Here is a 21,491-nt window from a genome sequence, read left to right on the forward strand (position 1 = left end):
CCATCTGGACCAGGATGACAGCATGCAGAAGGGAACAGCTGACCTGGGGCAAACAGAGGCCGCTTGGACTTCTACCTCCAGGGAACCACAGCTACACCTCTCTTCACATCTCTCCACCTACCAGTGACCATCACAGACCATGGTCGAGAGGGGAGTCGTGGGCATACAGCCTGCATGAGATTCAACCGGCCACACCGGAGGAGAGAGTTCCAGACCTGACAGCCGTTTCATCTCCGTGTCACCGATCCAGCAGGAAGTGGCGACCACCAGCTACCTGTCAACTCATCATCATCGGCCCTGCAAAACACCTTGGTCAAGGCCAGGGTGCAACACCCCTGACGACAGGAAGGCGAGAGGTCTCAGACCTACATGGTTTCTGACAAACCAGCAGCGGTTGGAAGTCCCAGGTACTTAGGAGTTACCCGTGACACATCAAGTTGCATCTGCAAATTGAAAGGCATGACACTTTCTTTCGATCATATGAAAAGAGGGGCACCCATTCGGATCAGGTATGGATAAAAGAATCCTGATTGTCAAGATCAGACAAGTACTGAAATAGCTGTGATTCTATTCAGAAGCAATACCCTCAGGATAACAATTCCTGTGTGATTCACAAATTCGGACAGAAAGGAGTGCATTGTGGTCGGGTTTTCTGGGCTATGGTGATGTGCAAATCTGCAGATTTCATACTCACCATGTCCAGAGAATTCAAACTTATGCCTCATGTCGAATTGTGCAAAATGGACAGTCAAGAAGAAGGAATTGCGTTCGTTAGAATAGAAAAAATAAGAGCAGGGCTGTGTCTCTGTATTTGCGCGTTGTCCACACAATGTACTGCCCACTTGTAATAATGATGTTTGTATTAACTTGACTTTTTCTTAGGTTTTGTGAAAAGAAGTCCAGCCGAGAGTACAGTGATATTATTTGTGTGTGTTTGATGTACAATGTTTGTTGATGATTCACTTAATAATTCAACAGTCTGAGGGTTACGGATTGACCATTTTAATAGAATAAGTTGTCTTTTTGGTTAAAACTGATTCTAGTTGATACGTACAAGTGACATCAGTCCTTGAATATCCTTGTGTGGAGATGTATTAATATATCTCCATGAGGGGAATATGTGGTGTATCAGTATTCAAGACTGATGAATATGAAATTATTAGGATATTAATATATTATAAATACAAATTGTTAGAATGTTCCATTCAATGGGACCAACAGTCAAGTTAATAAAACAGGCTCAATTTGCATTGAGTGACTTAGCTGACCTCAGCCCTAATCTAAAAGTGGGATCAGGCTGAGTTCTTGGGTCTCTGCTCCCCCGGGGATCTACCTGGCATTCCAAAGCAGCTATCTGTGATCTGTGAGACCAGCTGCAAGGAGTCCTTAAATGGGACATCTGTTCACTGTCCGAAACCCTATATTTAAGTTGACGCTGACGGTCTTCTATTAGCAAAAGTGCCTGTGGGTATTGACAGCTGATCTATCTAGGAAGGAGGGGCTTGGTTCCAGCAGAGGGGGAACCCAGCAGAGGAGTGCGTTTTATTAAGTAACTTTAATTATAAAGATCATTCATACAACGTCGGATATATTACTGTTTAGACTTATTTCGAAGCTAATAAAATGTTGTATAACAATGTCATAATGTGAACATATGGGAAGTACGGTTTTATAGATAAAGATAAAGAAAGAGTTCATGTGGTAAGAGTGAAAGGAGGCAGACGTTAAATCAGTGCCCTGAGAGGAGAAGGCGGGCCAAGCATGTTTAGACAAGGAGCCTATTTGTGATTGTACTGAACTGTTCCGTATATATTGGCTTGCATTAGAAGCAAACAGGGCTCTGTGAATCTGGACCCATGCAGATGCCACGTTCAGTAGGATAAAACAGAACCTATGAATAAGATGCGCTATATGTTGAATTGACTCGAACGTATAGATTGTTAAAAGAACTCTGACAATAAAATGGAATTGTTTGAGAATGAAAGCTCCGGTCTCTGAACGATGACTCTTTATTCACCGCCTCCGGAAATGAACTCGTGTTTCCGCCGGTTCCCTTATGACCCAGATACCACACTATGTTCATGATATCCACTGTGTGTGAGTGCTATGGACATGATATCCACACTGTGTGTAAGCGCTATGGACATGGTATCCACACTGTATGAGCGCTATGGACATGATATCCACTGTGTGTGAGTGCTATGGACATGATATCCACACTGTGTGTGAGTGCTATGGACATGATATCCACTATGTGTGAGCGCTATGGACATGATATCCACACTGTGTGTGAGTTCTATGGACATGATATCCACACTGTGTGTGAGTGCTATGGACATGATATCCACTATGTGTGAGCGCTATGGACATGATATCCAAAGCGCTCCTCAGCTCTAAAGGTGTCCTCTGTGGACACGGCCCCTGATGTTGTAATAATACTAGAGATGTGCGATGTTGACATTTTTGACTATTTGCATGGTCAAATCGACTGATACCGTTATTGCAGTACACGTTCCCAATAAGGTTTACTTTACACCTATTGTCCAGTAACTGTGATTCTGGGTGCAGATGCAGACTTCTGATAAACAGTGAGTTATTATTACCTGATTTATTAGGCCTGCTGATGCACATATTTACCCATTTCAAACCATGTACATGTATTTTTATTTATACTTTTTCCAACTTGTTGACCCTATATGGGAAGCCTCTCCAGAAAACATCGATTGAATGTGCAGCCTTCATTGTCACAAAAGGCTTTTTCAGCTTCACATTCAAACATACATATTATAAAATAAAATATCAGCTAAAACCGATATGTTAATTATCGGTTTGATACCGGTACTGCATTTTTAATGCCGATATTGCCGATACCAATATGATGACCAATTAATTGTGAATTCCCAATTAATACTTTTTCATACATATATGTCACAGGACGATTGAAGAACCAGGACGATTGAAGACAGAGCGCTCATTTTTAGGCACGGGGCTTCGGGGCGAGGCGGGGCTTTCATCCGACGCGGACCTGTCTGTTGTTGTTCCCCCCCACGTAGCAACCAGGAAGCTACGCTAGGGGAACGCTGAACACGCGTTCACACGCACGTGATAATAGTTATTGTCCATGACGGAGGCGCGCCGACTCAGCAGAGCTTGAGGCCGAGGAGGCGCGCCCTCGCGCCTCCAGGCGCGAGTGCCCGCGCTGACCGGCCGATGCTCTGATGAGTCGAATCAGCGCCGTCCGAGTTGTGAACCGATAGGGACAGAATAGTTATTTTCATGGATCACTGTGTGTGTGTGTGTGTGTGTGTGTGTGTGTGTGTGTGTGTGTGTGTGTGTGTGTGTGTTTGCATGTGCACGTTTGAGCATGCGTGTGTGCGCAGGCGCGTGCGTGCACACACACACACACACACACACACACACACACACACACACACACACACATACACACACACACACACACACACACACACACACACACACACACACACACACACACACACACACACACACACACACACACACACTCCCTCTAGTCTGGCTTGCATTGCCCTCTAGCGTTGGTTTTACAGAATTGCATGAAAACAAGCGCTCCTTCTTCAATCGTCCTGGTTCTTCAATCGTCCTGTAACATATATATTGGGTTGTGTGTTCAGGATTCTGATTGGCTCTCCATGGAGTGATTACCCCGGCAACAGGAAGGGGGACGTCTTCCGCTGTGACATCACGTCTCCGGGCTCCGCCTGTGACAAGCTCCGCCTCCCAGGTGCGAGGTTCACCTGTCCTTCAAAATAAAAGTTTTACAGCAAGAACTACAAATGCCACCATTACTAACATCAGTACTTCTGGTATTATGTTTATGTTTTTGTATGTTTCAGAATCCATAGTTTTTCCTGAAGTGAAAAATGTCGACGTTAATATGAGTTTAGGACTGACTTTAACACGAAGCTCTGATGGACATTTTATGGTGAGTTTGATTTATTGATTGATTGATTGATTGATTGATTGATTGATTGAATACTTTATTAACAAGTTTGTTAACAATACATGTAGTGAAGTCATGGTAAAAGGTGGTCCATTGTACTCAATTCATCAGTGACATCAGTGATGACTGCTATTATAATGTTCTGCGTATTTTAGATATTTCCTTTAATTGAATTATTATTTTAAAAGTAATCATCAACAATTACTGCCTTTATATATATATATAAAAAAGATCATGTACAACTTAAATCAGTGGTTCCCAAACCTTCTTGCTCGAGGCCCAAAAGAGAGGGGGAAAAAATTCTCCCCGGGATCCAAACTAGTGAAAATAGCAGATCTAAGCTCACAACCCATTGTGAGCTTGTAGATCTTCTATAATTATTCACTATACTTCTTGAAAAAAGTTTTTTTAAACGTGTGAAATATTAACAATAACAATAATAAAAATAAACAAAAAAATCTTCTCATTAAATCTCATTACATCCCAAATGCAATAATAATGATTTTAATTAAATAAGTCATTATTTCTTGCAGTCTCTTATCATTCTTCATCATTCTAATGAATGGAAAATTGGGACATGTTAGTAATCTCACAATTTATTATCATGTTATAAATAATTGTAATCAAATATTTTTGCTATTGTATTCACATACCACTTTATTTGTCCAGACAGTTTCTGATCTGAAATGTGCATTGTTGAACATTTTATTTTGAAACAGGCATGTGCTCCGTTGTGGGCTCAGCAGTGTGGAAGTCAGTACTTCCTGCCTGGAGTCTGCGCGAAGGACAACGCACTTCCTGCCATCGTGCCTGCCCTTCAAAGTAAGAGAACCGCTCACTTGCTATTTTCAAAGTAATGCTGCGTTCACACTGGCAGCCCCAAAGCTACAGGCTACTGTTCATTTTCAATGGAAGTCAGCGACATGAAGATACAAAGCTACAGGCTACCGTTCATTTTCAATGGAAGTCAGCGACATGAAGATACAAAGCTACAGGCTACCATTCATTTTCAATGGAAGCGAGAGACATGAAGATACAACGCTACAGAGTAGGCTACCATTAAAGGAGGAGTTCACCCAAAAAATGGCATATTTTCTATCAATTGCACACCCCATGAAGCCTGCATACAGTATATTCATGTACTTCTCCAGACTGTTCTCGAGTTGAGCGAGCCTTTCCCTTGAAGTGAGGAAAGTAATTATTTCCATCGTGTTCTTTTTAACCCCAGGATTTATATTTTCATTTATATCTTTCTGGCTTATCGGACGCATGCTTTACGTCAACGATTCGGCGACATATATGCTGCGTTGCTTTGTAACCTTTGTATCTGTCAGTGCGACCGCAACATTAGAGTTCTCAGATTTTCACCTCTCCCTTTGAAGTAAAGATTCTCTGATTTTTGTTTAGATTTTTTTCTGAAAATATGTCTGTCTGTCTGTCTGTCAGCATGTGGAGGTCCCGTAGACATTGTCATCGTGCTGGACGGCTCTAACAGCATCTATCCCTGGGCACCAGTGACAAGCTTCCTGCACAGACTCATAGAAACCATGGACATCGGACCAGCAAATACTCAGGTAGTTAGTTACTAGTGGACCAGCAAATACTCAAGTAGTATGTTACTAGTGGACCAGCAAATACTCAGGTACAGGGCAGTATCATCCAATATGATTGGTTGTTTTTTACAGGTCAGTATCATCCAATATGATGTGTAGTTTTTTACAGGTCAGTACCATCCAATATGATTGGTTGTTTTTTATAGGTCAGTATAATCCAATATGGCGTCGATCCGAAGGTGGAGTTTTATCTCAACAGCCATTCGTCCAGAGAGTCGTTGTTGGTTGCTACGGCGACCATCTCTCAGCTGTACGGCCTGCAGACAAATACCTTCAGAGCCATCGACTTTGCAAGGTACCTTCCTTCCTTCCTTCCTTCCTTCCTTCCTTCCTTCCTTCCTTCCTTCCTCGTTCAGAGGCATTATTATTATTATTATTATTATTATTATTATTATTAACCTTCTTATTCATTTATTCATGTATTTGTTTATTTGACAGACGGGAGGCTTTCCAGCCTGCCCATGGCGCGCGGCCGGGCGCCACCAAGGTGATGGTGGTCGTCACCGACGGCGAGTCACACGACGAGTCCCTCCTTGATGATGTCATCAAACAGTGTCAGGAGGACAGCATCACTCGCTTCGGTATCGCTGTGAGTACTGCAGTATTCATCTATTACTACTGTACTACACCCAGTCAATGGCGGACAGTTATTATGTACATCTTTTGAGTATCTGCACTTTACTTGAGTATTTGTATTTTTGGACACTTTGATTTTCACTCCACTACATACATTTCAAAGACAACTGTTGTTTTTTACACTCCACTAAATTTTTAGGAAGGGGAAAAAAAGTACATTATGAACTAACCACTTGAACCCTATTTCAAACATTGTTAAAATAGCAGATTGCGACGCGTTGGGAGCTTGTAGATTGGCTATTTTCACCATTATCGATATTTCAGAACATTTCTGAAAATATCTGGAAAATTGAGAAAATCTTTGCATTTTTTTTGGGGGGGGGCGGAAGGGAATCAATACAGCAGTGCATTGCCATTCAAATCAGAACATGTCTACTACAGGTCCTCGGCTACTACATTCGTAACGATCAGGATACGTCCAACCTGATCACAGAGATAAAATCGATCGCCAGCGTGCCGAGCGAGCGCTACTTCTTCAACGTGTCCGACGAGAAGGCTCTGGTGGAGATTGCAGGGACCCTGGGAGACAGGATCTTCAACATAGAGGGTCTGTGTTAGGCTCGGGAAAGTAAACTAAGTTTTCTGACCAGTGTTAAGTTTGACAGCATATTTTGATGTATTTTTGTCATAGTCTTTTGGATAAAATTCCACCTAGTTTTAGTCACATTTTAGTCATCTGGAATGTTTTGTTTTAGTCTAGTTTAGTCAACGCGTCTGCGACGTGATGTGAGCTTATAGATAGATCAGCTATTTTTGGAGCGCGATACCCGCACACAGCCAAGCATAACATGAGTCTTAGTTCTACTGGATCTCTTCTCCACTAGTCCACTTTAGTCTAGTTTGTATTTGTTGACAAAATTGTCAGTATATTTAGTCATAGTTCTAGTCATTATAGGTTATTTATTTTTCATCAGTCAAAAAAGGTAGTTGACGAACATATTTCGTCATAGTTTTGAAAATGAACACTGGGGACAGTGGGGGTGAATGGGAGCTAGTGGTCTCGCGAGATAATATTTTTCAGCAGAAGAGTAAAAAGTAGAGTTGTTTCAATACTGATGCAACTATCGGAAAAGCTGTCGATACTGCCTAAAATGCTGGTATCGCTAGTGGTGAGTATGCCAGTCTGGTCCATTCTGAAAATACATAATTTATCACATGATGATAATTATGTAATTTACAGTAATCAATTATTTTGTATTTTGAATGCTTCAGTTGATGCTGCACTACTGTTTTATACCATTACGATTCACAAGTTATGGGTACCAGAATCGGTATTGGGAAGGAAAATAGTTGTATCGGTACATCTCTAGTAAAAACCTCAGTTGATTTCTTTTTTGAAAATGGGCTAACTGAAAGTTGACCGGTTCTCCCTGTAATAGCCGAAGGTGGCTTATTATCAGCTAATGTTATTGCACTTATACCTGTCTGTTGGCAGCCAATCGCGGTAATGTCCCCAAGTATGTCCCCAAGTACTGTACTTAAGTACAAGTTCCAGGTACCTTGAGAGTGTTTTCATTTTTCAATACTTTATGCTTACTATACTAAATGTCATATCATATCATCATGTACTATCATTTCATGTTATGTTTTATTGAGTGCATATCAATTGTCATGTCAAACACAACGTAGGTACTGGACAGGGCCTGCAGTTCAAGATGGAGATGTCACAAGTTGGATTCAGCGCTCATCAGACCAGAGACAAGGTACGAGACAGACAGACAGACAGACAGACAGACAGACAGACAGACAGACAGACAGAGGAATTGCAAATAATGTATGTCAAACTGTGTGTGTGTGTGTGTGTGTGTGTGTGTGTGTGTGCGTGTGCGTGTGCGTGTGCGTGTGCGTGTGTGTGTGTGTGTGTGTGTGTGTGTGTGTGTGTGTGTGTGTGTGTGTGTGTGTGTGTGTGTGCGTGTGCGCGCGTGTTTGCGGTTCACTCTTCCCCAGGACACATGGTTGTTCGGTGCTGTGGGTGCATATGATTGGAGTGGAACGGTAGTCCATCAAACTGCAAACAAGACCAACATTTTTCCCGAAAATTCCTTCGCACAAATACTGCAAGACAGAAATGACAGCTCATACCTGGGTACTACTTGCATACTACTTCTACTACTATTGCTACTGCTACTACTTCTTGCCTGAGTTGCCTCTGCTTGACTATGGTGATTTGTTGTGCAGTACATGAATGCTTCTGACCAATGTCTGCAGTCACTGGACTGTCTATCATAGTGCCTTAAGATTTGTCACTGACTCTAGACATCTTACACATCATCATTGCACTTTGTATGAGCGGGCAGGTTGTAGGCGTACCCACTGGTTGGGGTTTATTGATAAGGCTCTGCTTGGCTTGGTCCCTCTTTATCTACGGATAATAATATCTATGTTACAGAAACCATGGACATTACAACCTCCGCTCGTGTGATGTTATTGAGTGGAAAATGTTCCGTGCAAAGGGGGCTGTATCTGAAGGCTTTTTTGCCCAACTCAGTCCGCACAGACTGAGTTGGGCAAAAAAGTAAATGCAAAAATAAGTATTAAGTATAAACATTGAATAATGTTTCTGTGTGTGTGCGTGTGCGTGTGCGTGTGCGTGTGCGTGTGCGTGTGCGTGTGCGTCTGCGTTTGCGTGTGTGTGCATACGTGTGCGTGCGTATGCGTGCGTGCGTGTGTGTAGGGTACTCGGTCACTACTTTGTACGACGGTATGGAGGAGTACTACGTAGCGGGTGCGCCACGCTCTAACCACACGGGGCAGGTGGTGGTCTACACTCTGAACAGCAAGGGGCACCCTGACGTCCTGGACTCACACCGAGGAGAACAGGTGATAATAATAATATACTTCCCAACCTTTTCTGGATCGGGCCCACATGAAAATCTCAAAAATATCTGACCACTTAAAAACGGTATGCCATGTTGCTGGGAGTGGTATACATTACATAATCAGTATATGAATCATGCAATTTTAAGTTCATAGACACATTGTCTTTAGTATATAATTAGTAATTAAACAGTTCTACAATGAACCATTTTTTCCCCGCCCAGAATTCTACGAGTCAGGTTGCGATTAGGGTAAGGATCCTTTAGGATTTTAACGATTTTGGTTACTTAACGATTCCCTCTTAACGGTTCCCTTAACCATTCCTATAGGGGGTTCCAAATGGACCCTTACAGGTCTGTAAAGGCCTTTGCAGACAGGGTACGATTTAACCAGCAGTTTTAACCGCATGCGAAAAGACGCATGAATCGAACTGGGTTTCGATTGAATAAAAAAACGCACCGCCGCAGCCACTTGCCGCACTGCAAATTCGGAGCCGGTGTGCATCAGGTCATAGAGAATATGTGTTCTTCTAAAGAATTATATTGTCCGTTTTTTCCGTGCGAAAAATCGCACCCTGTCTGCAAAGGCCTTAACTCTGAGAGTGTACAAACAGAACCAAATGGACCCTTACAGGTCTGTAACTCTCAGAGTTATGATGGTCCTTGAAATAAAAACCACCGGAATTGTAATTGTATAGCAGACATGTCCGCATACCAACTCTGATTGTGTGATAAAAAAACGGTTCCGGAAACGGTTCCAAATGGGATGGAACCGATTCTGGTTCCTCAATGTTGGATCTGGTTCCTCCGGTTCCGGTGTGTGTGTGTGTGTGTGTGTGTGTGTGCGTGCGTGCGTGCGTGCGTGCGTGCGTGCGTGCGTGCGTGCGTGCGTGCGTGCGTGCGTGCGTGCGTGTGCGCACGTTTGTGTGTGTGTGCGTTTGTGTGTGTAGTTAGGGTCATACTATGGCGGTGTCCTGTGTCCTATGGACGTGGACGGTGACGGGACGTCAGACCTGCTACTCGTCTCTGCACCCAACTTCATGAGTCCCCTGAAGAAAGAGACCGGACGAGTCCACCTGCTGTCCTTTAGCAAGGTGAAGTTAGCCTCATTAATACTATAGTCTACAGCGTCCTTTAGCAATGTGACGTTAGCCTCATTATCACTATAGTCTACCTGCTGTCCTTTAGCAAGGCGACGTTAGCCTCATCAGCACTAAGTATTTATGACAATGTTTACTAAGGTAAGAAAAAAATCACGTGTAAAGTCCAGTCAAATACCCATTGAGATTAATGGCATGAAAAGTCTTCTGCAACCAGCTGGAGGGGAAATAGTGACACCTTCTAGGCCATTAAGTACTTTCGCATTGGCCTCATTTCCAGCGGCGCATGCTTGTCGCCTGGTTGGTATCCTGAGCATGAATGATTTTTAGGATGTTTAGGATGTATCTAATAGTTTCTCCTATCCTCAACCTCCAGGGAGTGCTGACAGACAGGGGGGTCCTCTCTGGCCCTTCCCCAGCAGAGAGCTCTGGTTTTGGACAGGCGCTGGCCGGTGCCGGGGACCTGGACCTGGACGGGTCCACCGATGTGGTGGTCGGAGCCCCTCTGGAGGAAGACAACATGGGAGTCATCTACATTTACAACGGATACAAGAGTACTCTGAGGACACAGTACTCACAGGTGTTTTTCTCTTTACACCTTTCTCTCCCCAATTTAGTCGTTATGCCAATTAATTCCTCCCCACACACATTTTTGCATTGTCACTGCTGTTGTGCTGGGGTGGCCATAGCTGAGTGGTTAGTGAGCCCGCCTAGGGAACCAGAGGCCCTGGTTGCCCCAAGTTCGATTCCAGGCCATGCCAGCATATGTGTCGATGAAATGAAATTTGTCCCTGAGCAAGACTCTTAACCCCTAATTGCTCACAGGTTCTCATTGGAAACAAGACCGCAAGGACTTAATTGAACGACCTGTTAAAAAAAGGAATTATCCTTATCCTTGTAGCCTACTGACTCACCTAGGTTCAAACTTCAACTTTATTAATGTCCCAAAAAAGGGCAAATAGGTTTACAACAAGAGTTAGCAAAACATATTACATACATTAAACATATCTCTCGCTGCCGGTCGCTGCGTGCGCATGCGCCCTGTTCCCTCATTGCAAGAATTGGGGGGGGGGGGTGGGATGGAATGGGAAAAAAAGCACTACTCTCGCGGGTGCGGGGAAGCGAAGGCGAGTGTGTGCGCGGGTTATGTTAAATTCATGAGATCCATGTGTATGTGTGTACAGAGGCCTGGAATTTGTCCTTGGTGTTTCACCCAGTCTAGTCAGTCTACCAACGAGGAGCCCCCACCGGGAGGACGTAGAGCATTTGTCCTACTCATCCCGCCCAACACTCCCTGCTGGGAGAACGACCGAGAATAGCAGACCTGCAAGCTCACAACGGGCTTAGGTAGGATTGACAATTACCTGAAATTGAAATAATGGACACCCAGGGAGTGGGACACCCAGAAGAAGATAAAATCTCAAGATGCGACACGTTGTGAGCTTGCAGATCAGCTATTCTTGGCAAAGAGCTTTGGTGTCGACAGAAAAAAAGCGGTCCAAGTACAGAGACAACTCAGGTCCAAGTGGTTCACAACCTGTATTATAGTATTATGTATGAGCTGTTTGAACTTGTAATATGTGTGTCATTGATTGACACACGTCTTTTAGTTTCCAAATAAGAGACCATTCTGTATTTCAAGGGACGGTTAGGTCACTGCAAGTAATCATACGGGCTGGCGTGGCACCTGTCAGCAGGGAGTGTTGGGCGGGAGGAGTAGGATGAAAGCTCTATGTCCTCCCGGTGGGGGCTCCTCACTGGCAGGTGAGCCAGTAGGATACAACAGCAGTGACAACACACAAATGTGTGTGGGGAGGAATCAATTGGCATAATAACTAAAATGGGGAGGAAAAATGGGGTATAAAGCAAAAAAAGGGACTGTTGGCAACCTTAAATGGTGTACTTTCAGTGGTCAGATACATCATTTTGTGGTGTTTTCTTCTGCAGAAAATCAGAGGTTCCACGTTGGACTCCGGGTTGAGGTACTTTGGACGCTCACTGGACGCGACCTTTGACCTCAACGGTGACCTGATCGATGACGTGACTGTAGGGGCTTATGGGAAAGTGGTCAACCTCTGGTAAAACACCACTTCCTGTTTGACCACTTCCTGTTTGACAGGTTCTGTAGCAGCTGTAGTATCTACAGTACTACTGTACTAGCTAGTGGTAGTAGCACTAGTAACAACATTCAATGTAGTTCTACTCCATCTGATAACAAAACAACCTTTCTGTTATCCTGATAGGTCAAGGCCTGTTGCCGTGGTAACGGTCACCATGACCTTTGACCCCCCCAAGCTGAGCTTGAGTGACACTCCGGTCTCCACGTCGACCGTGTGTTTGACCGCCACATTCAGACCACCCACCGTTTCTGCACCTCTGGGTAATTTGCATCCGCTTAGCAACCACCAAGTAACACCATAGCACCCACTTAGCAACCACAAAGTAACACCATAACATCTGCTTAGCAACCGCAAAGACACAACATAGCACCTGCTTAGCAACCACATCACAATACCATAGCATCCGTTTAGCAACCACAAAGTAACACCATAGCATCCACTTAGCAACCACCAAGTAAAACCACAGCATCCACTTAGCAACCGCCAAGTAACACTATAGCATCTGCATAGCAACCACCAAGTAACACTATAGCATCTGCTTAGCAACCACCAAGTAACACTATATCATCTGCTTAGTAACCATCAAGTGTTTGATATTATGGTAAGTTTAATTGATCATATATTGTAATAATGTCTACCAGGTGATTAAACACTGTGTGCAGATGTAAACATGCTTTTAACATGGAGGAAGACAGAGCAGTAGATGGAGAGAGGGAGACAGATTTCCGATCTCAGTGATGCTTGTGCTGAAACTGGACGCATGCAATAAAGAAGATAATCTGACTCTGATTATAAACCACTTGAACCGCAGCTTCCATATTCTGGGTGGAACATTAGCCAAAAATGTCCAATCTGCAAGCTCACAGCAATTGAAACTCTCTCTCTCTCTCTCTCTCTCTCTCTCTCTCTCTCTCTCTCTCTTTCTCTCTCTCTCTCTCTCGCTCTCTGTTTGTCTGCCCCCTCTTTCCTGTCTCTCCCTCCCTCCCTCCCTCCCTCCCTCCCTGTCTGTCTGTCTGTCTGTCTGTCTGTCTGTGTCTCAGTATTATGGTGTAATATAACTGTGGACAGCAGAGGGACATTGGACGAGGAGGACGGACAGCTGAAGGAGGTTCAGGTTCATCTGGAGAACGGGGCGCCCGCCTGCCACACCCACACTGTCTATGCACAGGTGAGAGAGAGAGAGAGAGAGAGAGAGAGTACACATACACAGAGAGAGAGAGATCCTTCCATAGATCCTTCAGACCCAGCCACAGTTTCTCCGGTTTCTCTTGTTTCCCCGTTGATTGCCTGTCTTTCTGCCATAAAGTCCTGTATGTCAAATAACTTTCTCATGCTAAACAACTACACTCACAGGCAGTGGTGGAAAAAGTACTTAAATTGTTTACTTAAGTAAAAGTATCAATACTGCAATGTATCAAATAGCCTAAGTATAAAATAGGGCTAAAGTGGTTAATGTATGTATTATAATGTAATAATTTATATCTGCAAAGTAACAAGTAACTAAAGTTTTCAAATAATTGTAGTGGAATAAAAGTACAATATTTGCTTCTGAGATGTAGTGGAGTAGAAGTAAAAGTATAGACAATTGGAAATACTCTAGTAAAGTCAAAATACCTCAACATTGTACTTAAGTACAGTACTTGAGTACATGTACTTAGTTACTTTCCACCACTGCTCACAGGGGTTACAGTGCACCCATGAGGCAAGAAATCTGGGAGTCATATTTGATTCAGATCTAAACTTCTCACAAAAACAGCCATCTTCCAAATTATTTCAAAAATCAGATTATTTATTTCATTCAGCGACGCACAAACCCTTATTCATGCCTTTGTCACAAACCACTTGAACTACTGTAATTCTCTTTTTTTTTCGACTCCCCAAAAAGTCAATCAATCGCCTTCAACTCATTCAAAACACAGCAGCTAGAGTCCTTACAAGAACCAGGAGATATGACCACATTACCCCCTGTTCTTGCCTCACTGCACTGGCTACCAGTGGCGTTCTTGACTTTAAAATCACCTTGTTTGTTTTTAAAGCACTGAACGGACTTGCTCCTATTTATATTTTTGCCTCCTCACATACCCACCCGTAATCTTAGATCAGCAGACAAACTTTTACTTGATCCCCCCCCCCCCCCCAGGCTTGTGACGGAAGGTGACAGGGCATTCGCTGCTAGGGCTCCATTTCTGTGGAACCAAATTCCGCTGCAAATTAGTGTCCACTTTTAAAAGTCTTTTAAAAACTCATTACTATAGATTGGCTTTTAGCGAGAAGGAATGGTCCGCTATTTTTCTGCTTTCACTAATTATTTTTGGACTTATTATTTTGGTATTGTTCCTTTGTTTTTAAATTTCCGTCATTGAATTGCCTTTATATCTCATGTTTATGTATTTATGTGAAGCACTGTAAACGTGTTCTATGAAAAGTGCTATATAAATAAAGTTTATATATATATATATATATATATATATATAGAGAGAGAGAGAGAGAGAGAGAGAGAGAGAGAGAGAGAGAGAGAGAGAGAGAGAGAGAGAGAGAGAGAGAGAGAGAGAGAAGAGAGAGAGAGAGAGAGAGAGAGAGAGAGAGGTTTGTCATTTCATGTTTTCTTTAACACTCATTTGTCCTCTCCTCTCCTCTCCTCTCCATTAGGAGAATCCAGAGTCTCTCCTTCCTCTGTCCCTCCATGTCACAGTCTCTCAGCCAGACCCAGAATCCAGTCCAGTTCTAGACCACTACAGTCCAACATCCTGGGACTTTGAAGTAAGCATGATAAGTAAGATAAAAGCCTACATTGTAAATTATACTAGTAGTACTATACTAGTATAATTTACAATGTAGGCTTTTATCATACGTTCTTATCCAGAGTGACTTAGTAAGCAAAGTAAATGCATATAGAATGCAGAGACAGCATAGTGCCTCAGTAAACTAGGATCAGAGGTAAACAATGAACCTAGCATCAGTCTAAACGATATGCTATCAAAATAATGATCTTTGCATTGAAATTATAGGATACCAGACAATGAACCTGAAAAAAAAACAAGCCTACTACTACTGCTGCTACTACTATAAATTACATTACTACACTTACACTACTATAAAACTGGTTTAGCGGTACTAATACTTCGCTTTACTTGACAGTAAAGCGGAGGTGCATGGTACAATTTTCAGTGGTCACCCTCTCACCGCGGTGGTTTGAAAACTACTACATGACGTCACTGAGCCGCGATGATAAGCGACTCACCGCTCACCCCAACACATCTCTCTGCTTTTACTCATTTACTCACCGACATTACCGGACTATGAGCGCCTAGTATCCACTAGCCACCTTACAACAATATCATAGTATAACATATGGATAGTCTAAGCTCCCATAGGGCGTTACTTGCAACCAATGACTAATACCCCCCTGCCCCCCCAGGTTCCATTTGCAAAGGATTGTGGGTCGGATGACGTGTGCATGTGTGACTTGTCTATCCGAGTCAAACCCAAAGGAGTATCTAGGTAAGCACTACAAAGGCACTATTTACAAGATTCAAGATTCAATACGTTTTATTTGTCTCTGACTTATAGAGGACTTGTCCCGCAGATAACAAAACATAACAAAACATATATTAAAAAAAGAAAGTAGGCCTGGGCTGCAGCGTGGTGGTCCAGGCACCTGACAATGTGTCGCGACTCGCGAGTTCGAGTCCCGATCGCGATGACCTTTGCTGCATGTCACTCCCCATCTCTCTCCCCATTTCCTGTCAGTCTACTGTCCTATAAATAAAGGCATAAAAGCTATAGTTATAGACAGGTATAGTCACTTCATAATTCACATCATAATTGTCTCCGCCAGGCCGAAAGGCATGGCGAGAGAGTATGTTTTGCCCCCTGTCCGTCCGTCCGCGTGTCCGTCATTCTGTCTGTGTACAGCTAATCTCCGGCACCGTTGGCTTGCTCGCAGTGAAACTGTGCACACACACTCCCTGGATGCCACAGCAGAACCTCTGCCCCACATTTTTCACATGGGCCGTTTATAGCGCCACCAGGAGGCCGATTTGTGCAAAACATATTTTTTTACAGTACTCCTACAGATTGTGTCCAAAAATCCCGCAAATCGGTACACAGTATCTCTATAGTCATTAAACGAAACTTATCTTTCAGATTTTTCATATTCCATCCTGATTGGCTAAAAATGGCTTCCAAAGTTTGCAGGAGTGCTCTGTTTTGAACAAAATGCCTCAAATCATGAACACAGCATGCAATTTCCTTGAAATTTTGCACGCATATTTCCACTATGCCGAGGAAAAAATGACACCTGAAAATTTTCAAATCAACCTCATGGTGGTGCTATAACAGGCCGATTAGTGTTTTTACCCATAACTGCACCGATCTGTGTAAATTTTGTAAGCGCAATCCCTAGAGGTCAAGGGAAAACCCTTGCCCTGCATTTTTCACATCTGCCTTTGACAGAGCAGTAGAAACCCCTACAATCTGATTTTTCATATTCCATCCTGATTGGCTGAGATTGACATCTACAGTTTGCAGGAGTGGCTTGTTTTGAACAAAATGCCGCAAATCCTGAACGCAGCATCCGATTACGGTCAAACTTTGCACGCACATTCACACTATGTTGAGGAGCAAATGCCATCCTTTTAACATTGGCCTGTTATAGCGCCACCAGCAGGTCTAATTTAGCAAAACATATGTTTTGAACAAAATGCCTCAAATCATGAATGCAGTGTCCGATTGCCGTGCAAGGCCTAAGAAGAAATGGCACCCTTTTCACATTGGCCTATTATAGCGCCACCAGGAGGCCACAATAACCTACCTGACCTGGCGGAGACCTGTGCTCCGAGGAGCACTTTTTCTAGTTAGCAGTGTTTCTGTGTGCAGTCAATTTCTGATCAAAAACAGCAATGTTCACCCAAATGTACAAAGTGACTATGTGCAGATGTACAAAGCAGCAGGATCAATCAAATGTGTAAGTGTCACGTACATAGCATGAGCAGCATTTTTCAAACAAGAACAAGTGATCAAGCATAGAGACAATGTCGTGCTAACACTTATTGTCTTATGCTTTCCTTTTTTTGTTTTTGTGACCATGAAGACATTTAGGAGACATTTAGGAGACCACTCCAGAGAGACTGGACAAAGTATGATATTAAATGGCGTGAACTAGAGGTTCACTGGTCCACACAAACGAAAATACCACCTGACAATACCCACCGAGACCTGTACGAAAAAAACAAAGACAAATTGAGTTAGAAACATAATATCAAATACATTTTTTTTTCCTCATTTGTATTTTCTCCAGTTCGTCCAAAATATTACTAAGCTACAAGGATCGCCGTGTGTCCTTCGAGGTGTCAGTAGCCAATGCCGAGAAGGTGGACAAGGCTTACAACGTCCGCCTGACGACCAAGTACACCAACAACGTGTACTACTCCTCTGTTACACAGCCTGTAAGTACTCCGTAGTACACTAAGTCATAGGTTCTCAAACTTTTGTTGTGTCAAGGACCCCCAGATTAATATGTAATTGGCCGCGGACCCCCATTTGAAAAGGTTTTGTGCCAGGGACCCCCAGAAGAGAATGTTTGTGTTAAAAAAAGGTTTTTAATTAGTACAAATTTCCTATTTTCAATATTTTTCCAAACAAATAAAAAAATAGCAGATATAAAAGTTTGCAGTGTGGCATAGAGATCTGCTATGTTTGAATTAGGATAAGGATAAGAATTGCCAACGTTTAAATGGATGAAGTGGTTAAAATGATTGTGATGCTGTATTAAAGGTAGGGTAAGTGATTTTCTTTGGTTAAAATAAGTGTTAAATAGCTATATTCTGATAGTACTCATTGCTATAGAGTGTTTGTTCAGTAAAAGGAGTCTCCTTGTCTCTCCAGCTCTTTATAAAACAGAAAATGCATTTTCGTTTCAGTTTCATTTCCAATTTTATCCAATCAGGATAGAGAACTCAACCAGGATAGAGAACTCAATCAGGATATAGATTAAACAAGTTAAATTGGAAGTGATGACACTAAGAAATGAGCAGGCAAAATTGGAACTGGAACACTATAAAAATGAAGCTTAAAAATGGGTACTTTCTCCTGATTGGCTGAGATTTTGACACCTACTAGAAAATGTATTTTCTGTTTATTAAAGAGCTGGAGAGACGGGGAGACCTGTTACTGAAGAAACACTCTATAGCAATGATTACTATCAGAATATAGTGCTTTAACCTTTTAACAAAATACTTTTTGTTTTAACCAAACAATATCACTTACCCTACCTTTAACTACTTTTGCTGGGGACCCCCACACTTTGAGAACCAATGCACTAAGTACACCGTAGCCCAGTTTTCATGTCAAGGGCACCCACATTAAAGGTAGGGTAAGTGATATTTCTTTTATATTTTTTGTTAAAACAAAACGTTTTTTTATTGAAAGGTAGGTGACACAATTTCAGCCAATCAGGAGAGAGTACGTAACTATTAATCAGCTTCATTTTTATAGTGGTCATGTTACAATTTTGTCTGCTCATTTCTTTGTGTCATCACTTCCAAGTTCACTAGTTTAATCTGTATCCTGACGGAGTTCTCTGTCCTGATTGGAGCTGGAGAGACATGGACATATTCCAAAAATATTCCAAATGTTTAACATGTTTTAGATAGCGTAAGCTTGAAGATTGGCAGTTTTTTTTGGGGCTGTATGTAGGGTTTAAGTGGTTGAACTGACTTTGACGCTCTCTCTCTCTCTCTCTCTCTCTCTCTCTCTCTCTCTCTCTCTCAGATTGATGGTACAGAGGTACAGTGTGATGTCACTGATATGCTGACATGTTCAGTGGGATACCCAGCTCTAATGGACAGCCAAGAGGTACTCTGACTTTTCTTGGCTTTTACTATAGGTCTGCAAATGTCTGTCTTAGAATGTGCTTGAGTTAGTGTGCTGGATAAAATCATATTGTACTCCTTAAAGATACTTAAAGAGATTGATGATGCTCTATGGTACTGGGGACGCTCCACACTCCCTGACTCTGCTACCAGTTAGAACTGCAGACTCACTCCCAATTTTCCGCATGATGTATGTGTTTACTTTGCTTAGTGTAAATCTCTCCGGATTAAGAGTCTGCTAAATGCCTAAATTGTAAATTGAAATCTATTCTGTGTTTGACTGGGAGCCACTGGAGGACTGGTGTGAGTTTTGTACATACTGTAGTTTCTTAAAGGATCTACACCATGAATAAAAAAAATAAAAATAGTATTTAATATCATATTGTTTATGTCCCTCAAAAGTTTTTAAAAAGGTTTGAGCCTAAATCAAGCCTCAGATATACTCATTCCAACTAACTTCTCTCTGGCTTATAAAGCACTTTTACCTCCAATACCACATTGTCCTGATTTGGCACGTGGCGCTATTGAACCAGTTTGTATGCATGTTATCTCCTGGTTCTGTGTGGAAAAAGTAAAAAATAAATTTGAAAAACAGGAGGGATTGTATCGCTAGTGACGTCACTTTCGGGAGCAAATCAGTTTGGCCTGTTTTGAGACCAATTTACATAAAACCCCAGATATGCTGTGAAAGCCTGAGTGCTCAAACTGGGGTATTTTTGGGGATAGAAGAGAGGTAGGGAGACCAAAAACACACAAAAAAGAAGAAAACGTTAAAATTCATGGTGTAGTCCCTTTAAATGAGAATTCCGGACTTTCATAATGACAGAAAACTCTCCACAGCGAGATTTCTGTCATTATGAACGTCAGATAAAACAAACAAAAAATTATAAAAATACCCAATCATGGACCGTCCACTCAGGTTTTTAGCTGCGGTGGACTCCACTCGTCCTAGGATATAATAACATCATATAAGGGTAAGGAAAAGGCTAGTCCAGAATTCTCCTTTAAGAACCTTGGAGGTGGCACCGTATAGGAGGCTGTTGCAGTAGTCCAGTCTGGATGTGATGAAGGTCTGAATGAGTGTCTCTGCAAACTCATCTTTTACCTTTGTTGTGTTCCCTCATCGACCTCCAGGTGACCTTCACACTGAACTTTGACCTTGGTGTGGATGAGCGACCTCTACAGGGAGACGCTGTGTTTACCTTCAATGTCCTGAGGTAAGAAATATAAACTGTAATATAATAATACTAATAATGATAATACTACTACTACTACTACTACTACTACTACTACTAATAATACTAATAATAATACTACTAATACTAATACTAATACTAATAATAATATGCCAATACTGTACATAAAGAAATCAATTTGCGTCCGGGTAGCTCAGTCGGTAGAGCACTCGCCCTTGAACCAGAAGGTAATGGGTTTGATCCTGGGCACCGCCAACTCAGTGTATGAGTAGCATGGCTTGGCTGCGGCAAGTCGTGCGATAAGTACTGGGAGCTGATGGTAGGTGTGGCGTTCCACCTCAGCATTCCATCTCCCAGGGGTATTGTAACAGACTCCCTCGTTCTCGGCTGATACCGACAATAAGCCTCTCCGACCGACTTACTTGCTTACTGATTGGTCGATTGTACTGACTTGTTCCATTACATATTGATTAATTGATACAATTATTATTCCATTAATTGATTGAGTCATTAAAGGAATATTTCACCCAAGAAATGACTTGACCTGTGATGTCTTGAAAAAAAAAAAAAAAACATTTTCATTTAATTTCTTATTTAATTCCTTAACGGATCCAAAGACAAAGGACATACTTGATGAATTGAAGTAAAACGGAGGCCGAGATTAACAACAGGAAAGCTATATAAAAAATCAGTTCATAAACTCCAAAACAGTGCTCATCGATTTGATTGAATACTTTATTAACATGATTATTAACAGTACATGTAGTACAATCGAAGGTTATGCTAAACACAAATAATAACACAAAATTATACTCATACAGTAAAACAACATACGTATAACACAACACAACACAATACAATACAAAACATATTGGAATAAAGCTCAGTAGAATCATAAGTTATATTTACAGAGAAAGGAGGGCTGGGGGGCAGAGGATTCTACTATCAAGGTTCACACTGCAGCTGGATAGAATGCATGCTGGACTACACCATGAGTGGTGTTTTGGAATTTCTGTAAAAGAAAATTGGCTTTTCTCCCCAATTCATTCCTCCCCACACACATTTATGTGTTGTCACTGCTGTTGTATCCTACTGACTCACCTGCCAGTGAGGAGCCTCCACCGGGAGGACGTAGAGCCTTCGTCCTACTCCTCCC

General features: G+C 42.3%; 1 protein-coding gene across 1 annotated transcript in view; it reads left to right on the top strand.

The window, feature by feature from the left end:
* The window catches only part of LOC308081404 (integrin alpha-2-like), a 54,990-nt gene that overhangs the window by 12,249 nt on the left and 21,250 nt on the right, over window positions 1-21,491 (top strand). The window contains exons 3-22 of the mRNA XM_080423171.1: window positions 3,654-3,763; window positions 3,876-3,964; window positions 4,702-4,804; window positions 5,429-5,556; window positions 5,742-5,890; window positions 6,034-6,184; window positions 6,613-6,778; window positions 7,861-7,934; window positions 8,179-8,317; window positions 8,906-9,051; window positions 9,998-10,141; window positions 10,524-10,727; window positions 12,095-12,225; window positions 12,391-12,527; window positions 13,308-13,435; window positions 14,917-15,027; window positions 15,686-15,768; window positions 17,567-17,714; window positions 19,039-19,122; window positions 20,274-20,356. Of these exons, the coding sequence (XP_080279297.1) occupies window positions 3,654-3,763; window positions 3,876-3,964; window positions 4,702-4,804; window positions 5,429-5,556; window positions 5,742-5,890; window positions 6,034-6,184; window positions 6,613-6,778; window positions 7,861-7,934; window positions 8,179-8,317; window positions 8,906-9,051; window positions 9,998-10,141; window positions 10,524-10,727; window positions 12,095-12,225; window positions 12,391-12,527; window positions 13,308-13,435; window positions 14,917-15,027; window positions 15,686-15,768; window positions 17,567-17,714; window positions 19,039-19,122; window positions 20,274-20,356 (2,508 nt within the window). The remainder of the gene's footprint in view (window positions 1-3,653; window positions 3,764-3,875; window positions 3,965-4,701; window positions 4,805-5,428; window positions 5,557-5,741; window positions 5,891-6,033; window positions 6,185-6,612; window positions 6,779-7,860; window positions 7,935-8,178; window positions 8,318-8,905; window positions 9,052-9,997; window positions 10,142-10,523; window positions 10,728-12,094; window positions 12,226-12,390; window positions 12,528-13,307; window positions 13,436-14,916; window positions 15,028-15,685; window positions 15,769-17,566; window positions 17,715-19,038; window positions 19,123-20,273; window positions 20,357-21,491) is intronic.

Source organism: Gymnoscopelus braueri, assembly GCF_963280865.1.
Source record: "Gymnoscopelus braueri genome assembly, chromosome: 3".
Lineage (NCBI taxonomy): Eukaryota > Metazoa > Chordata > Actinopteri > Myctophiformes > Myctophidae > Gymnoscopelus > Gymnoscopelus braueri.